Source organism: Fistularia commersonii, chromosome 2 (assembly GCF_037954325.1).
Source record: "Fistularia commersonii isolate RoL2024-O1a breed Wild chromosome 2, RoL_Fcom_v1.0, whole genome shotgun sequence".
Classification (NCBI taxonomy): Eukaryota; Metazoa; Chordata; class Actinopteri; order Syngnathiformes; family Fistulariidae; genus Fistularia; species Fistularia commersonii.
The window spans coordinates 22,587,974-22,607,129 of NC_141285.1; the positions used below are offsets into that span (position 1 = coordinate 22,587,974).

At 47.6% G+C, this 19,156-nt stretch overlaps 1 protein-coding gene across 2 annotated transcripts; it reads right to left on the minus strand.

Annotated features, from left to right (window-relative positions):
* Positions 1–908: 908 nt before the first annotated feature.
* Positions 909–16,669, minus strand: LOC147236746 (uncharacterized). Of its 2 annotated transcripts, XM_086173448.1 has the most exons (5): positions 16,397–16,669; positions 15,523–15,695; positions 12,560–12,678; positions 4,151–4,324; positions 909–4,065 (listed from the first exon to the last, which is right to left on the minus strand). In XM_086173448.1, exons 1-4 carry the CDS (start codon positions 16,405–16,407, stop codon positions 4,172–4,174), a joined length of 456 nt encoding a protein of 151 aa, XP_086029574.1. In that variant the 5' UTR covers positions 16,408–16,669; the 3' UTR covers positions 909–4,065; positions 4,151–4,171. The 2 variants fall into 2 exon arrangements, with proteins under 2 accessions (XP_086029574.1, XP_086029564.1); XM_086173438.1 differs by having other exon boundaries at positions 909–4,324.
* Between the last annotated feature and the right edge of the window lie 2,487 nt (positions 16,670–19,156).

The window sequence follows — 19,156 nt, forward strand, 5'->3', positions numbered from 1 at the left end:
GTTGATGAGCCATACAATGAAGTTATGGGAAAGAGTAGTGGAAACTAGACTGAGAGCAGAAGTCAGCATTTGTGAACAGCAGTATGGCTTCATGCCTAGGAAGAGTACTACAGATGCAGTATTTGCGTTGAGAATGCTGATAGAAAAGTACAGAGAAGGCCAGAGGGAGTTACATTGCGTTTTTGTAGACCTAGAAAAAGCATATGACAGGGTGCCAAGAGAGGAGCTCTGGTATTGTATGAGGAAGTCTGGAGTGGCAGAGAAGTATGTTAGACTGGTGCAGGACATGTATGCTAGCTGTGAGATACTGGTACGGTGTGCTGTAGGGGTAACAGAGAAGTTCAAGGTGGAGGTGGGACTCCATCAGGGATAAGCTCTGAGCCCCTTCTTGTTCGCTATGGTGATGGATCGGCTGACAGATGAGGTTAGACAGGAATCCCCATGGACCATGATGTTTGCAGATGACATTGTGATCTGTAGTGAGAGCAGACAACGGGTAGAGGAAAATCTAGAGAGGTGGAGGTATGCACTGGAAAGGAGAGGAATGAAAGTTAGTCGCAGCAAGACAGAATATATGTGTGTGAACGAGAGGAACTCGGGTGGAGCGGTGAGGCTACAGGAGTGGAGATCAAGAAGCTGGAGGATTTCAGGTACTTAGGGTCAACAGTCCAGAGCAACGGAGAGTGTGGAAAAGAGGTGAAGAGACGGGTCCAAGCAGGTTGGAATGGGTGGAGAAAAGAGAAGATTTATGGATGTAGTGAGAGAGGATATGAAGGAGAAGAAGAAGAAGAAGAAGAAGGCTACATTGCATGAGTACTTCTGCTTGATACTTTATGTACTTTTATTGCATACGTTGGTGCTCGTTGACAAAGATACAGCGCATTAAAGACCACAGGAGATGCACAAGATCTAGAAATGTGAAAAAAGGTTTTTATTCTTCAATTCTAAAAGCACAGTGAACCATTCAAACGAATGTAAAACTATATTTTGGTGTGCAAAGACAGATAATTACAGGACAACAAACATTAACAAGAAGAGATGCGGCGCTACAAAGGAACTGGTTCTGGTTTTCTTGGAAATCTATGATATTTATATATAAAGATATTTTTTGCGAGAGAAAGCGCGTTGCGTCTGAATCTATAGGACAGAGATACATGTTTCTGGTGTGCAGCTCGTAACAATCCGATCGGCAGCCCGAGGAGCATCACCACCGCTGATAGTAAGAAAAAACCCTGAATGTGATGGAGCTCCCTCTGGATTGCAACGCCCCCATCCTCTGACACTCTGAGTACAGTACTCTGAAAATGAGGTGTTGTCGTTTCACACGGCACAGCATCGGAAATAAACGTGCGCACAGGAAAGGCCGAGCTAGATACATTTTTGGGCGAAAAGGGTGGCTTGATGTCATGTCATTGTTTCTGTACCGTTTTTTTTTTCTCGGGAGGATTACACAGGAAACGAACGCAAAGGACATCGGGCATGAATGAACGCTTTACCAGAACCACAGCCCGTGAATGAACGCCAGTTTCGGACAGAAAAAATATCTTTTTATTCAAAACGGCATCTATCGACGGTAATTGGTTCCTGCATATTGGCACTAAAGGGAACAGTGGCAACAAACTGCTAGGTTAGCCTTTGGTAACTTGAAGACTGAATGGACTTTGTTTTGGTATCAACAGTGCCATCAAATTACATTCAAAAAAAAATCCCAAACTTTTTTTTTCCAACAAACATGGCTTTTCTGGGATTTAGAGGTAAGGAAGGGAACCATTCCACAGCCACGAGTCACTCACTTTAAGATATGGACAAAGGTTTGCTTCTGGGTCGGTGTCCCAATCTTTCCCGCTCGTAGGACGTGTGAAACGTTCCCCCCGAACCTTCCACCGGCGTGCTAATTTGATGGCATTAAAACATAAAAGCGGCGATGACAGAATCAGTGAGTCGGGACTTCGGGCGCAGTGAAAGCCGGTCTCACTTGTTGTCCGCGGCGCTTTCTTGTTGACACAACTGTGCAAACATGGCCAAGTGCGTCTCCGCAGACCCGGCTGGTAAACCAACCGAGCGAAAGGGCAGCGATTAAGAGATTAGACTCGATCGTAACAGAACTCCCGAAACTCCGTTTAGAAGTCACGTGATTCGGCTCACGGACTTTGGTATCCCCTCCCTAGTACAATCTTTGGATTAAAACTCATGCTTATATCAGTGTCTGGGTTCCCCTCCTGATGCCTGATTCGCCCAAATCACAGTATTTCATCTAGCAATGTTTGTTTTTTTCAATCAGGAATCAGGACTCAGTAGTAATACCTTCTAGTGGCGCTTTTCCTCTCCAACATTGTCCTCTTGAGGACCTGTGAAACTCAGCCAAGTAAAAATAACTCATTCTGGCCGGATATCTTGGCGTTCACGCTCAGTCCCTGCCCGGGGGGAAAGTGTGAAAGAATGGCGCGTTCCTATTTTTGAAGACACAGGAGTGAAATGTTGGACTCTTCCACCCCATCAATTACGTCTTGCTAATTTCACGACCATATGGCTTTTTACCCCCGCCCCTGCGATCGAGGGCAGACGCAGCAACCTTTTCCGATGGGGCGAGATCAGCCACGTTGGATTTGATATGGCACGACCGTGTTGAAATTCACAAACATTGACCGCACGCAGGTGGCTACGTAACCTGCTAACCAGACAAATCTAAAACCAGACACGTCAAATGTCTCTACGGTTGTGTTTCTCTTGTTTTAGACCGGGCTTCGCGCGACGAAGGCAAAAGGCGGCATGCCGATATCACTACTGCCCCCTATGGGCCGGAGGGCAGACGACACCCGACACAAGAACGTAAGACACGACTCAAATTGCTCGCTTCCGTTAGAGCGACTTTCTCCAGTTGACCACAAGGAGCAGCGACGAACCTCCCTGACCAAAAGGCCTTTTCTGGCCGACCGGTGAGTCAGATCTCCTCACCGTCTGCCGTGGGGAAAACGCCGTTTCTCTGCCCAACACTTAACCTTGGGTAGAAATCCTTCACTTTGCTCGGAGTCAACTCGTCGCTTAGCTTCCTCCCTGGGCCTCTTTTATGAGCTGGCGGTCGCCTGTGAATCACCGCGCTCTTAAAACGGGATTATGTGATTTTGTAGGAATCCAGTCCCTTTCGGTTGCTGGATGGTGGACATGTCACCTTTCGAATTGATTTAATATTGGCGAAACCTTCTTCTAAAATGCTGATAATGGCCGACGAACTTCTCTTGTAGGTAGGAGAACACTTCTGCGCCAACCGACCAATCGCACTAAATATTTGACATTTGCCTGTCGCAAAGTATTTTTTCGAGTAGAAAAATAAAAGGTGGCGACAGGGTGTCAAATATTTCCTAGGAGTGATGATTCAACCTTTATCTGCTCCTCAGTGGGATTTGTTTGTGAAGCTCTTTTTGATTGCACACTTTGGCCTTGAAGACCCTCGGTCCTCCAACCCAGATCCACGAGACACGTCATGTTTTCAACCCAGTTGAACGGATTGGTCCGAATCTTACTCATTCATTCATTCATTCATTCATTCATTCATTCATTCATTCATTATCTACGATCTTAGCCAATCATGGTTGGGGTTTTTTATTTTGGACCAAAAATATTGGGCATAAAGTGAAGCATTGAAGCTGCTGGTTCCAACATGGGTCTTAAGTGCGGTTAATACTACACCGGGAGGTGACGGGGAAGGTGAGGTCCCTTGTGACATCTTGTCAGGTGCAAACAGGAAGAAGGGGCAATTGAGCAGACCGGATCCAGATACCTTCACTACCACATGAGGAGCTCGGAGCCGCCTTGTGATGGTATGACCCGAAAAGAGAAAGCCCATGGATGCGAAAAGCAAGACAAAACCGCAAAAGGCACTTTGGAATGTCTGAAGGTATCATCTTCCGAGAAGGTTTTGGGAGTGGCATGTCCTTCCAGCCCGGCAGATATGATTGCCAAGTTCCGGTTCGTTGGTGGCGTCAAAGAGGCTCCGGGATCGTGAGGGAAAGACGGGTCCAAACATTTGGGCTTCTTAGTGACGAGGATCCCTGGTCTGGATCGAAACTGAGACAGGGAGAGACCAGGGTTGTCCAGCTTTAAACCAGGGAAAATGTGGGGTTCCTGAAAACTTCAGTGTTGAAGATGCTACTTCTGCTGGGTTTCCCATCTTCTAGAGCCGAAAGTGGAACTGGCTGTGGAACATGTCGTCTTGAAAGCGCCATCCAATCACAAGGAGCAGGAGGGCCCCACAGAGCAGGAAGCCCGGCACCAGGCGCAGGTGGTCGGGCTGGATGCCGTGCTGTCCATGCCTTCGTGCCTCCCTCTGAAATACAAACGAGACAGAGAGGACACGTTTCGTAATCAGAGAGAAGCATGAAATGCAGACGATGACGTCGAGGCAGCTGAGTGGAAAACAGAAACGAAAACTACCGTAAATTACGCCCTGGAAATAGTGGCTTGTGACTCTGGGTGAGAAAGATAGGGTATTTCTGGTTTGTCCGACGGTAAACAGTCTCCACATACAGCACTTTCACACCTCGTGATTTCAAGCACTTTACACTCGATCGCATTCGCCCATTCACACACACACTGACACGCAGACCATGCAAGGTGCCAACCAGGACATCAGGAGCAACTCTTGGGGTGTCTTGCCCAAAGATAGTCTATTTCTGGCAATTAGCGATTAGGTGTGGAATCTCAAATCTCTACAAACGGAACCAAACATCCTCAGTCAGAAGCTCCCGGGAGAGAGTTCTTTCTGGTCGTGAACTTTCATATTTCATGGGAAACTCCGGCACGTAACTCCCGGAAGTCCTCATAGGCCCCGCCCATATGTCATGTGCGCTAAGCATTGTGGGAATCCGACAGGAACAACGACAAAGACAAACTCCCTGCTTCTGGCGGAGGATGTAGAGGCCTTAAGTCTCCAGTCCAATGGCGTGGAAGACACAATGTGGAGGACGTGGAGTATCAAAGCTGGGGTCCTGCTAGATAGCGCGCTAGCAACGAGGAATTCATGATAGTGTGTTCATATGTACAACGACTGTGGACAGCTAATGAGCTAATGCTAATTCTGTAGTTTACTGTAAATAACTGCATTTTGTGGTTTTTAGATACTTCCTGTTTCACTATTCTATTTTCAGGAACTGGATGAAAGTTCACTTAAAACATTAGCCATCCATTTCGAAAGCGATGTAAACAATAGCGTGGATAACCCTCTCGAGACCGGGACGTTTCTGTCCTGAGTGCGATGCATATATCAGATCGCCGCCGTTGCCCCGGGGTCCCTTTCATGGCCTCAAATCAAAGAGGCACCAGACACATATGCTGTATGTTTACATCCACAGGAAGCAGGTAAGTATAGTTCACAACATCCTGCCCAGGGTCTCTCCTTACACCGGCCACACTCGGCTCCAGGTGTGATTTCCCGTGTCAGTTTGTTTATTAGTGTACATGTATCTTCACATTCGTGTGCGTGTTGTGGATTAGCCTGGCAGGTTTGCGTCTTGTCTCGCTAGCAAGCTGTACAGTCAGTTACATTACATAAAGAAAGTGTAGCGTTCGCCGCCGCAGACTGACACAGGTGTCTCTTTTGTTTGTTTATCTTCCCTTCATTGTAGCGACTAACAATACCTGCTAGCGATGACATGTCTAGAAACATCCTCTCGGGAACCGCCACGGACTCGCCACTGGAGAAAAGTGACTAAAATCTACCCAAATAGAGCCGACAACACTTTGTTTACGTTAGCGAGGCCTCAACTTGTACTTGCACTGTATGCTCGAAGGCGACCGGCAAAATGAACAGAGAAGAAGAAGATGAAGACTATTCTCCACCCACATGCTGCCCTGGATTTGATGGCCGCCACTGTCCGCCCCGTCCAACCATGCTAGAAATGGACGTAGCCTGAGGAGAAATTAGCCTTAAATGTGGCGACCAGCTGATTGGCGCCTTGAGTATTGGATGCGACTTCTGCTGTCGTCTCCAGATAAATAAAAAGGGTCGAAGACAAAAGTTAAAAATTGTACCCTTTCAACTGTAAATATGTGGCTTTTGAAAGGGCAGGAAACACTCATCCCCCGCTCCAGCGTGAAGGCCTTAAAATAAGGCCTGGACGGAAGGATTGTTACAATCCCTTCCGGACGTCGACTGGCACAGAGTGAGCCGTCTGCCCTGGAGCAATTTGGAAAATAAGTGATCTTCAGGAGTGAGGGAGGGATATCAAAGTTTCCATTCAAACCGAAGAAACCACTGGAGGAGGAAAGGCTGTCAGACTCCACGACCGATCAATCTGCTTCTCATTCTGACAAACACATGGGTCAAAGATGACGGGGCTTTTTGTGTCACGCCGGAGAAGGAGTGCCCGCAGTTTCCTGTGCTGACCTGCGACCCTGAAGATAAATATAAACCGCAACTTGACAAGATAGAAATCCACTGTCCGGAAGGTGGGGATGACATTTACTGTCAATTTTAACTCCTTAAATTATTTATGGGGCGGCACAGTGGTGAGCGCTACTGCCTCACAGCGAGAAAATCCCTGGTTAGATTCCGACAGAAGGCCTTTGTGTGTGGAGTCTCCATGGTTACCCCGTTTCCACATGAGGTTCCACTATGTTCCTCCCAAGGTCCAAAAACATGGAGATTCATTAGAAACCCGCGATTGTATGCCACTACGTAACTCTACATAGTGCTAGCCAGGCCATTGACAGCAAGCTAACACACTTGGGCATGCAGGCAGGAGGAGGCGGGAATCAAACCTCCAACCCTTTGATTGCAGGAACACGTGCTCCACCAACCGAGCCCAAGCCGCCGGACCGTTGCGCTTGTTTTGGTAGACGGGGTTGTCTTTGCGGTTTGAAATAGAAGTTCACTGGATCAGCAGATTTTCTGTTGTCCAGACATGACACGTGTGCTGGTGGACTGGTTGGGTCATGTTCAAGCTGGGGCGCAAATACATTGTAGTTCCAAAACAGTCTGGGGAAGGAGGATCTCCTGGGGTTTGAGTCGCTCTTCGACACTGACACGCACCTCCCAGATTTGCAGCATTTCTCCCGCCAAGTCTAATAAATCTGCATGGCAACAGCTGTCACTGCCCCCCCCCCCCGCAGAAGAATCAGCACTGCGGTCGAAGTACTCCTCTTACTCAACATCTAAGGCTGAGGGGAGCGGATTAAAAGTGAGAGGGGAGAAAAAAAGAAGCATTAGCGTCGCGAGAGGAGGATGTGGTGCACCTGGGAGGAGTTCAGACTGATGCGTGTGGTTTAACACAGCTGTCATGACATCTGACCAATATCTACGTTTACTGCTACTCAACTCTTGGCAGGTTTGGTAAAAACATCCAGCTTGCGTCTGAGTGCCGATGAGCCGTCTCCAACTACGCAACTAGGGTGGAAGTGAAGTTGAATGGCGTTTCGGGGAATCTTCTCAGGGCCATCGACGCGTTCCTGTGACTCAGAGGGTATGAGGTTAGCTGAGACTGTTAGCGAGCTAGCATGTTTGTTTTTCTTTGCTATCCGATGTCTAGAAACTTCCTCGAGAAGGCGTCATCGGGCCAATCTACAGGCTCCACGACATCCTAGAACTTCGTTCGTCGTTCTTCATTAGACTTCACCCGCGCTGGGAGGCTTTGCAGTGACTGATATTAATAGACGATCGAAGACAGAGGATGCGCTACAGGAATTGCCGTCGTCTTGATTCAGGGGTTATGGGATGTTTTTCAAAGGCAGAATGAAAGGTTTCAACTGCAAATAGAAACAGACGTGTTTTGAAGCCAGATGACTTTCAGTACTTCTGATGCTCAAAGTGATACCTCGGAGTGACTGAAAAGGAAACGCAATAATATCTGCCATCATATTTACACCCAAAAAAAAAAAACGCCTGAAATAACGGCCCCTTCAGAGACCAAAACACCAGGAGTGAATTTGACCAATCACAGAGACGCTAACGGCAGATTACCTACAATTCGTGCGGCTCTCGCCCTGCGCTGAGCTCTGCAAGAGGAAACACTGTGGTCGCCCTGGATTCCATTGCGTATTGGCGTCCTGACCTCATCCAACACGGCGAGACCAATCGCGTTAGTCCCAAGAGTCGGGCTGCTGGGATGTCTGCTTCGGCTTCAAGGTTGGTTACGCGGGGCGTTTGAGGACGTTCCGCTCACCCTGACCTAAAGACTGACCCGTGTGGATTTGATTTAAGTCCGCCGTTGCTTTTTCATTGAGCGATTCACATGTCTGGACACTTTAGGTTCTCCTGGGAACCTCCTGCGAGTGTTTCGGAGGAAACAGAAAAGTCGGCCGGTCTCGCGGCGAGGTGGAAGCGACCGACCGGTGCACAAGGCTTCTTCTGTCTGAGAGCAGATTCCCTTTTTCATCTTTCCACCTGCATTCCTTCGCTTCCCCTCTTGTTTATTTTGGCGCTCGTGCTGGGGAAGTATTACTCCTACTGGGAGTTTGTTAAACTAGTTGCAGTTCAGCTGGACTCGACTACAAATACGAGGTTCCTGCCACCGCTGAGGAGTTCTCACTCCTCTTCACTCTTTGTTTTCACAGTGGAAACATTGATTCAGCCTGTTTTGGAAGGAGGAGGAAAAAAAAGGAGAAAAAAAAAAGAAAAAAGGGCTCATGTGATTTTGTTTGTTCACCGCAACTTACTATGCTGCCTGGCAAAAATAGCTCTCCAAACAAGGCTACACACACACACACACACATAAACACACACACTCAACACAAACTGGCTCGGCCTCTGAGATGCTACCTCCCTCGCTCCTGCGTCATGCCGCAAAGAAAAGCCCTTGACACACTCCTTGCTTTTCAAAATAAGTGTGGCGCGCACACACACACACACACTCACACACACATAGCTTCACGATGACTCCTCACATACCCAGGTTGCAACCATTGGGCATCCAATCGGTGGAGAAGCGGCGTCCTTCTAACTTTCACCTCTATTCACATGACAAACCCCCTTCGTGATCATAAAGCCTGGGTGCACAGAATGAGTGTGTGTGTGTGTGTGTGTGTGTGTGTGTGTGTGTGTGTGTGTGTGTGTGTGTGTGTGCGTGCATGTGTGTCCAGGCAGCAGAGAAACAGTGTCATTTATGCCTCATCCTTGGAAACAAGCGTGAAGGCCCGGCTTCAAGCCACCGTTGGTGATTCCACTTTATCTCGAGATGTGATGGGAGCCGGCGGTGCGAGGGTGAACGCTTGTACGTCTCTACGACATAAACCAGAGGGTGAAAGGTGTGTGTGGCCCTGCGATGGACCGGCCCAGGGCGAACCCCTTCCTCTCGCCCGATCCCAGCCGGGACGGGCTCCGGCGGATCAGCGGTCTGGTGATGAATGAATGAATGTAATCCGACTGACAACGTTGCGATTCTTAAATCGGTCATTTCACAGGGATTACAGAGCAGAACGAATAAATATCCCCCCCGATTTTACAGCTGCGTGTTTCCAAACAATGAGGGGACGTGTGTTTTTGGCCTCGCGGCGCGTGCGTGTATGTGTGTGTGTGCATGTCACGTGACCGGGTTAATTACACGCTATGTCCAATTGGCTAGAAATCCTGGCTTTCAGCGTCTGGGATTTGGTTAGGTTGTTATGAAATGGATAGAGACACAATCCACAGGGACTGACAGCACAAGTTGGCACTTAAATTCCCTCTAAAGCCCATGAGAAAGCTGCGGAGCGGCGACTGAAAGATGTGTGTGTGTGCGTGTGTGTGTGTGTGTGTGTGCGTGCACTCCCCCGAAAATTAGACCTTGCGCTTCGCTCCCTGAGAGCCCTTTAACCACACGGCTGAGCAATAATGAATCCACACTGTCACGGACATTCAGCTGCCATAACACACACACACACACGCATGCACGCACGCACGCACACACACACACAGGGACACCGCTGAACACATTTACAGATGTTTGAAAACAAACACACACACAAGCGTGCGCACACACTGTAAATGTTTAACCAGGGAGAGAAAGAGCGGCAGGAGTTCAATGAGGAGAGAAGGGACAAGAAGTCAATGCTCAGGACCAAGGGGTGTTACCATGGCGATTGGATTCCGATGCTACAGTGTGCGTGTGTGTTTGTTGTAACTGATTATATGACGCATTTAAAATCCTCCACAGCCTGCGGGGGGACAGCGCGCTGCCCGTTCACCGACATCTACAAACAAGTTCTGCTAACAGAGGCTCCGACCGGGAGAATCACCTGGAGCGAGAACGAGCGTAAACGTTTGCATGCTTATATTTGACGTATAAATGAGAGCGTGAATGTTTGCATGTGTCTCTATGATGTGTGAATGAGAAAGTGGACAGCGGTTAAATCTCACCTCTTGCCCCAGTCAATGAATGAACGAAGGGCAGAATGTCGGCCAGCCGCCGTGACGTCGCGGACAGGAGACGTCCGTCCCGAGCGTCTGCTTTCTAGCTCGGCAAACAAAACCGGTCGGGGCTGTTTTTCAAGAAAAGCTCATCTCGGCTGATGGCGCCGCGGCGTTGCCTTGAACTGCCCCCCCCCCCCCGAAACCCGGGCGGAGGGGGCATGAGTCAGTACATGAGCAAATAGGCAACAGCTCCAAATTAAAGGGAAAGCAGCCCCGGCCAATCAGGGCTGCGGCTCTACGTCCAATTACAATTCGGTGATCATTTCCCATTCCGTTTTTCTAACTCTACTACATCTGATTCTAAAATCAAATCTCGGGGGCCGATTGAACCCAGACGGGACGTCTCTTTCTTCAGACGGCGCCGGCGTTCTGAGTCGGGAGGACTTGTTGTGAGGGCCTGCAGCCGCTTAACCCGCCGCAACGCGTGTCGCAACAGGTAAACCGCCGGGACCCGACGCCGCCATTATGAGCAACCCGTCCCGTGCACTTGTTCACCTCGGCACCTGGCAGTGGCGAATGGGGAACAAGTGTCTACGTTCCGCTTTCCACCGCCTCCACACTGTTCTGCTGCAACAACACACACACACACACACACACACACACACACACACACACATAAATCTGTAACCCAGTTTTCTGGAGACTTCCATCTTCTGGGCCTCCATCTGGGAGGCAAACATCATTTCCTTACTTTAGAATAGGCTTTCTTTTTAAGAAAGCTAGTTAGCGTTAGCCTAGCTTCCCTTGCTGCTAAAGACCGAAGGATATCCCATGATGCACCTGTCCTTCCTCCCACTTCCCATCCCGCCTGCGCTTCTTGGAAGCTCGACGACACCCGTTGTCTGAATGTATCGGACAACCAGGTTGTGATTTGCTTGGCTTAGACTTTGCAATAAACAACCACACATAGATCCACCTTCCTATTTTCTTCTGTGTTGTGCAAATAAAGTGCTGAGTCACAGGCCCGGCTTATCGCAGGCGTTGCTATTATCTCCTGCCGCCCACCCGTTTCCTGCGATTCAGACAGCGGACTCCGGATTCTGCTCCAGCGCTCGGCAGGCGCACGTGAGCGACACGCCTCCTCCAGCGTGCGTGACTCGACCAGAACGACGCAGAGCCAATGCAGAAGGAGGAACGGCGACTTCCTGTTTGAGGTTTGTTTGGCCGGGGGGGGGGGGAGGCACATGTTAGCCGCGTGGGCGCGTTCTGCCGCGCTCGCCGGCGCGAAGCTACGGATCGGCGCCCGGATCCGAGAGGCCCTGACGACACTTTGATTTTCACGCAAGCACTACGGTTATGATATCCAGCTCGGCGGCGGAGGCATCAACCACCACTAACACGACTCAATCGTCTCGCCAGCCGTTTAGCAATACTGAAGCTATACTCATGCTATTAGCATGCTAGCGCTTCTGCTATTAGCATTAATAGCCCTGTTGCAACTTCTCTATCTCCTTTCACCCCAGAGGGTCGAGGCAGAAGGCCGCCTGCAAGTGTCATCAGACCAATGTGTCACCGTTGTATTAGATATCATCTCTCTGGCTCGCGCTAAAACATTTTGCGCAAACCGCCATGTTTCTGTTTGGGTGGTCGTCCCGCCCTGTTGTTGTTGTTGTTCCCGGTGGTGTTTCGTTACCCGCCGCGGTTCTTCGTGTGACATCTGGATTTCTCTGCAGCTCCTGGCCGCCCGCTCGGATATTTTTCCGATTCAATTTTTATGTATTTTTATATTTTCCTCGCCCCAGGCCCCGTGGAAACAAGCAGCTGGTCAGACAGGATCCCCCCCCCACACACACACACACACACACACACACACAAACACATAAGCACTCAGTCATCCCCATCCCTTGGAGCACTTTGTCACTGACATGAATCCATTTGTTTCTTTTCTTCTCATGAATGCAAATCATTGACTGGATGAAAAATGACTTGACGAATCAGGACAATGCAGCAAAATTGGTTTAAAGGGTGGGGGTGGGGGGTCATGTTGTTGTTTGTGACGAACTTGACCCAAAAAATAATAAATTAAGAAAGGAAAACACGCCTCGGGGAAAGCGGGACCTGTCACTCACATCTTTTTTTTGCCGGCCGAGCAGCTGCTTCGTGGCATCAGCTGAGCAACACACACACACACACACACACACACAGACACGTGCGCGTGCGTGTTCTGCGAAGGCTCACCCTCTGAATGTGGCGGTTGAAGTCGTCTCCAATCTCTCGGAGCTGCCGTCCGATGTCCACCGCCTGCATGTCCCCTGCTGCGTTGCTTCGCCGCGGCCTAGAGGGCCTGTTGGCGGGGCCTGCAACACACAGGAGGCTGTGCTGAAACTGCCACACACACACAGCGCGCTTGTCCAGGCGTGTGTGTGTGTGTGTCACATGCACACACACCTTGTAGCAACAGGCGTAAATGAGAAACACCTCCAGGCGATTATGTTGTCCACCAAAACCAGCAGCTTGCAGGCGTGGCGTGGAAGCGCATGCAGGTGGCGATGCATCCGCCGCCAGCGACTCACACTGATTTTTTTTTTTTTTTTTAATATCTCTCCTCCTTCAGCGCCTGTTTGGCTGCGCTACAATCAATCCCTCAACACTACATTTCCCAGACATCGCCGCTGCTCCCCGGGTCGAGCTAATTGCTGGTTTTCCTGACTTCAGACGTGAGTGTGTGAAGGCGGGTTGCGCAACTCTGCGGGCAGCGTTTTGCTCAACTGGCCTTTGGTTTGTTTTGAATTCAAATTAGCTTTTATGACCTACTTTCGGGATCCTTTTTTAAATGTTTTTTTAATGTGTAACAACTTTGCTCTGCACGGTCGCAAACGCCAGCAGATTATGTAACAAATCTCAGGGTGTATCAAATACAAAATAAAAAGATTGGACAGCAAATTCAGTTGCACCAATAATAAAAAAAAGAACAATAACCACACAATTAAATAATAAATAAATTACAGGAAATACAGTGCCTGATTTAAATGTTGGTCTATTAAATTATCTTTATCAATTACAAATTAAGAGTAAATTCAATTTTTTTTTTTTTTTTTTTTTTCAAAAACAGAAAAAAAAACAAAGCAAACATTAAAATATTTTATGTGTTACAAAGGGCAGGATTTTTTTTTTCCTCCTGAGTGACGAAAGACTCAGCACAGGAGCTTTTCCTCCGTCGCCTCAGAGCAGACGATGTTGTAAATTTAACAGGTTTTACGTCTCTGTGCGCACTTGTTATTGATATGTTATGACATAATGAACCGAGCATTGACTGCAGTCGCTGAGTTATCATTACATAACCTGCTGTGAAAGACAGAGACAGACGGGGAAGCACGTCTATAAACAAACTCGGACGAAAGAAAACATCACAAGATCGCGTGAGAAAACATGGACGGCCGAGACCGACCGCGGATTCGATTCACCCTGTCATTTCGCCAAACCCTGATCCGTCACGGAGTTTGACCGCAACCGGCAGGAGGTCCATTGCAGACCCTAAACATCCGGTAGAAACCATAGGGTGAATGTTGTGTGTCTGTATTCAACACGTGAACGAGACGGTGAGTGGTTGTGTCTATTTATTTTCATAAAAACCTGTACGTGTTCTGAGGCGGGAGCTCTCATCGCAAAATTTCACTGTACCTGCACAATGACAATTAAAAATCTTGATTTTATATGACGTGGGAATGAGAGTGAATGGTTGTGTGTCATCCATGAGGTATAAACCAGCGGAGTAATGGCTTTACATCTCTATATGATTTGTATGAATGCATGGCTGCATGTGATTGGTACAAGTTGAACCCCACCTCTTCCCCAATGTCAGCTGGGACGGCAGGATAAAGAAACATCGAGTGCAAGACAATGAATGAATGAAAAGGCATGTAAGAGTCCGAGTACGACCAATTTTGAGGTTTCAGGTATGAACAGGCCAGAGATGGTCCTCATGTGATGTCGCTCATCGATCATTCTGATTTGTGTACAGGGACTATTTCTGTCCTCAAAGTCCCAGACAAACACGCATGTGTGTGTATGTGTGGGCGTGTGTTTGTATGTGGGTTCTCCGATAACTCAGACCGCAGAGAACCATCAGCTGCTCGGGCCCAGCTTAGCCCGGAGGGAAAGCGGCGTAGATGTGATCTCCCCACCGCGGGAAAATGTTTTTGCTGTGACAGAGACGGCGACTGGCGGCAGATGACGCATACATTTGTGCACATTTTCACGCACACACACACACACACACTCCCAAACTGTTTGGACAGGAAAGAGCAGAGGAGCCACAGGGCAAAGCCTTCTGAGAAAGTTCGGATGGAGGTCGAAGGACAATAAAACACCTAGCCAAAGTTCATCAAATGACTGACAGGCGGTGCGAGACAATCAAACCCATCAGATCTTTCATTTGTCGTCCGTCTGACGGGACGCGCCACACACAATGTGTGTGATCTCATTTTTTTCAACCCCAGACTTGCCAAGAATCCCTCCAAGCGGTGTGATTAATGAAAGAAAACACTGTTTGAGAAGTGCAACAAAAATATTAATGCATCTGCAAGAGCATTAATGCCTAGCAGGCGGGTTATTACACTCATAACTATTACATAGTTATGAGTGTTTCTCCGCGGGAAAATAACCCCAGATGTACACAGGCCGTATGAGTGTGTGTGTGTTGTCGGGACCAAACTAAACACAGATTATAAGGCGGTGGCGGTGGCGGCGGCGGCGGCGGTGCGGTGATTATTGCAAGGCTTCCTCAATAAAGAGCATTGGTCTTGACCTAATTGCAATACGTGGAATAGTGAACGTAGACACCTCAGATGTAAACATGATTATATATTTCTATACATTGACCGATGGGTTGACTGATCGCAGTGGGCCGGGTGGCGTTGAGGGGTCAAGGGGTCACGACAAGGGGTCTTGCAGGGGGTCTCCCCCCTCATAGAAGCACCGCCTTACAGGAAGTTACATTTTTGCACCTTACTTTAAGGGAACGCTATATTCTGTATGTCAGTATTGTCAATAAAGTTGACTTTTACAGCGGGACCCGCCGCCGGGTTTGTCTTATTACTGCAATATTACATCACACCAGGCCAGAGTTTGTGGGATGGTGCCGTCTATCACCTGGAGGATGCAAACTTCCAGGTGATAGACGAGGTGGTGTGTTAGCTCACCGTACACCGGCGCCTCCGCCGGCTGCGGGTCGCCCTCCAGGGAGTGATACCCGCTGGACCAGCGGCGTAGTGGTGGGCGGTGCCCGTCCGCGCCGCGGTCGTCACCCGGTTTCGGGCGGGAGGTTTGCTCCGGGGCTCCTGGGACGCGGACTAGCGGCGGTTCCGCAACGGGTCTGTGGGAGCACAGCGGCAGGGTCAGCGGAGAGGGGGCGGGGGAGGGGAGGACCGGAAGTTACCAACGGCGCTCGACTCATACGACCGGAAGTGTAGTTATTTTTATTTTTATTTACTTATTTTCGTCTTGCGGCCGTGACTGCGCAAATCACCGTGGAGACGGAGAACTTTTCAGAAATAAAAAAAATAATAAAGCCAACTGAGAAGTATACTCATATATATATATATATATATATATATATATATATATATATATGTGTGTGTATATTTGTATCGTTTCCTGTTTGCGGCGTGGGGGAAACAACATGAACCGGTGGGGAAAAAAAATAATGAGGGGAAATCGCGAGGGAAGCGCCGGGACATCCCATAATAACCGCGACTGATCAGGTGTCACCGACGCCGACAAGGACCGGCGCTTTGCGGCTCGGACAGCGGCTCCATCTGCTCAAGTGAGCCGGCGCTCCCTTGCGGCCACCCGCCGCAACTGCAGACGCTGTCTTACGATGCTGTCGAACGATGATCGATGCGGGTATCGGAATAGGAAAATCTCAGAAGTGGATCGCTTTCCGTTAAAAAGATTAACTTTTACAATTAGAGAAACGCGTTCCCTGCCGCGATGCTCTGCGTGCATTCTAGGTTTATACTCATGTTTAATTTTTTAAATATATATATACATATATCTATGTCAGTCTGAACTCACCTGGGCTGCATGTTAGCAACAACACATCACACGGAAGATTGAAAAAAAAAATTAAATAAGAAAAAAAAAAAAGTAACTCCAAATCTCGGATCCGATGTGTGTGCAGGGGCAAGAAGTTCAGTCCCGGAAAAAAAAAAAGAAATAGAGATAAAAGAAAATGCTGATGCAATTATTAATCCCGGGGCGAAAGCTTCAGAGCCCGAAATCGGGTCGCCGAGATGAAGCCGCCGGTGGTGAGAGAGAGACGAAGAGAAGCTCCGCTGCGTCAGCGCTCCTCCGGCTGGAGTGAGCCCGACGCTGCCTCACAACTGGATAAAGCGCCGTAGGCCACGCCCAGCTTCTACGTCATAGCCCCGCCCCCAGTAACATGATCCTGATCCGACCTCGCACGACCGTGAACACGAGAAAAACACGTCATAAATTTCTGTGATGGTTTTTGTATTTTGCGATTTTATTTCATGATTTAAAAAAAAACAACAAAGCTGTACTGTTTTGATATATCGCCATTTTTAAAAATAATTACGGAATAAAAATGTCTTTGCTCGCTATGATTATACGAGTATTGTAATCATTTATCGAGTAAAAATATTTTGCTAGCATAACAAGAAAGATGATAATAATGACATTAGTAATACTACAATATTATTTTGCTATATTTATACAGAATTATACACAGGATATTAACAACAATGATACCAAAATATATACATATATTTAATATTTGATATTATTATTAGTACATATTTGTAAATATAGTATAAATACAATAAATTAGTAATTATTATCATTATCCTTATTGTAATAGTAGGAGTAGTAGTAGAAGCAATAGCAGTAATAACAATGAAATTAAATATTATTACTGATAATGATATTGTACGTTTGTGTATCAGTTACTCACTCGCTAATATTTAATATCCTTTTCATATCAAGCCATCATTTAAAACAAGAGAAAAATAAAAAAAAATATTCAAATTTATGTAAATAATGCATGTAAAGAATAACAACAACTTTGTTTATCCCGAAGGAAATTGTTGCGCCAGAGTTTCAAGTAAAACATAACAATAATAAATAATAGTAGGAAGGAGGGAGCATAAGAAATACAAATGAAAATGTCAAAGTGTCAAAGCCAAGGCTATAAAGTGTTTTAAGGTCTTAAAAAGTACAAAGATTTGAATATTCCCTTCGGCTGAAGGAAGAGGAATTAAAAAGTCTGATAGCCTCAGGTAAAATATATAGAAAAAATAAGCCAACAAATAAATCGATAACAAAAATGGCAAGACTGCCATGTATGTAGCACATGAGTAGAAGTTACCACACGGATCTGAGACACATAAAAAGCCATCATTAAAAACTATAAAATACAAACGTACACGTAGTTTGACGGCTAAACTACAGCTGTCAATCAAACTGAGACGTAGAAGGTACCGCATGCATCTCTGAGCGTGAAGCGCAATTACCAGGAAATAAGCCAACACAAATATCATGCATTCCTGAGACAAAAGGGTTACTGTCACGCGCACGGTCCAGAAAGGTGTTTCCCTGCAGGGGGAAAATCTGCTTTAGCCACAGTGAAGCCCGGATAGGACGCGATGGATTGATAATAGAAGAAATAGAAATAGTGCTTTTGTCACATACAGCTATACATAGAACACAAAATAAAATTCCTTGGGTCGCCCCACGAGATTTCAAGACTCCCAGTGCGCTTAGGCGGATTGATACTTCATACTTTAAGTGTGAGTGTGCTCGGTCATCGTGCAATCTGTGAATCACTTCCTACTCGTAGTTTGCTGTTTGGTTTTGCTTGTTCAAAGTGTCTGACCGCACAGTATGTATGAAAGCAAAGAAATGAGCCGCTACCCCATAATATACCCCATAATAAGCCTCACCAGTGAAACATTAAGGTTTTACTGTGCCGTTCAGCCTCGGGGGTTAGTTAGAAAGTCCTTACTTGTAACCATTCACACCTCGTAGACAGACTTCCAACAACTCACCCTCTCAGTCAAACGTCATGTAGAAACATCTCTGAGCGTGATGCGCAATTACCTGGAAATAAGCCAACACAAATATCATACACTCCTGAGACAAAAGGGTTACTGTCACGCGCACGGTCCAGAAAGGTGTGTCCCTGCAGGAGGAAAATCTGCTTTAGCCACAGTGAAGCCCGGATAGGAAGCGATGAAGAAATAGAAATACCGCTTTCGTCACATACAGCTATACATAGAACACAAAATAAAATTCCTTGACGAGATCATTCACCCTCTCATTCCCATGTAGCTACATGTAACTAGAGATAAACAACCCCACGCAGACACATGAAGGCTACATACAGAAAGGCCTCCTGTGGGAATCCCAGCAGAGACCTCCAGGCTGAAAGGAGGAAGCAGGAGCCGCTCCGCCGCCGGCCGCGATGACTGCATCCTGGTCCCTTCAGACCTCAATGGACCTCTTCTTCTGACATCTGAGACAGTCCTCCAGAGGAGAAGGTCAGCAAAGAAGGAAGACGGACAGCACACTTCCTTTTTTTTTTTTGCGATATGGTTCATCAGGGGTGCACACACACACACTCACACACACACACCTCGGATGACTTTGTGCATGTGTGTGTGCTCAGGCCCGTGCGTGCATGCATGTTTAACATATTGATGAATGCAATTCACTGCTAATGGAAAGCCAATAGGTTCCCATGCGATGAACCCTGACCTCCCAGCCCCAACACAATAATGGCCACCTGGACGAATAGTGTAAGTGTGTGTGTGTGCA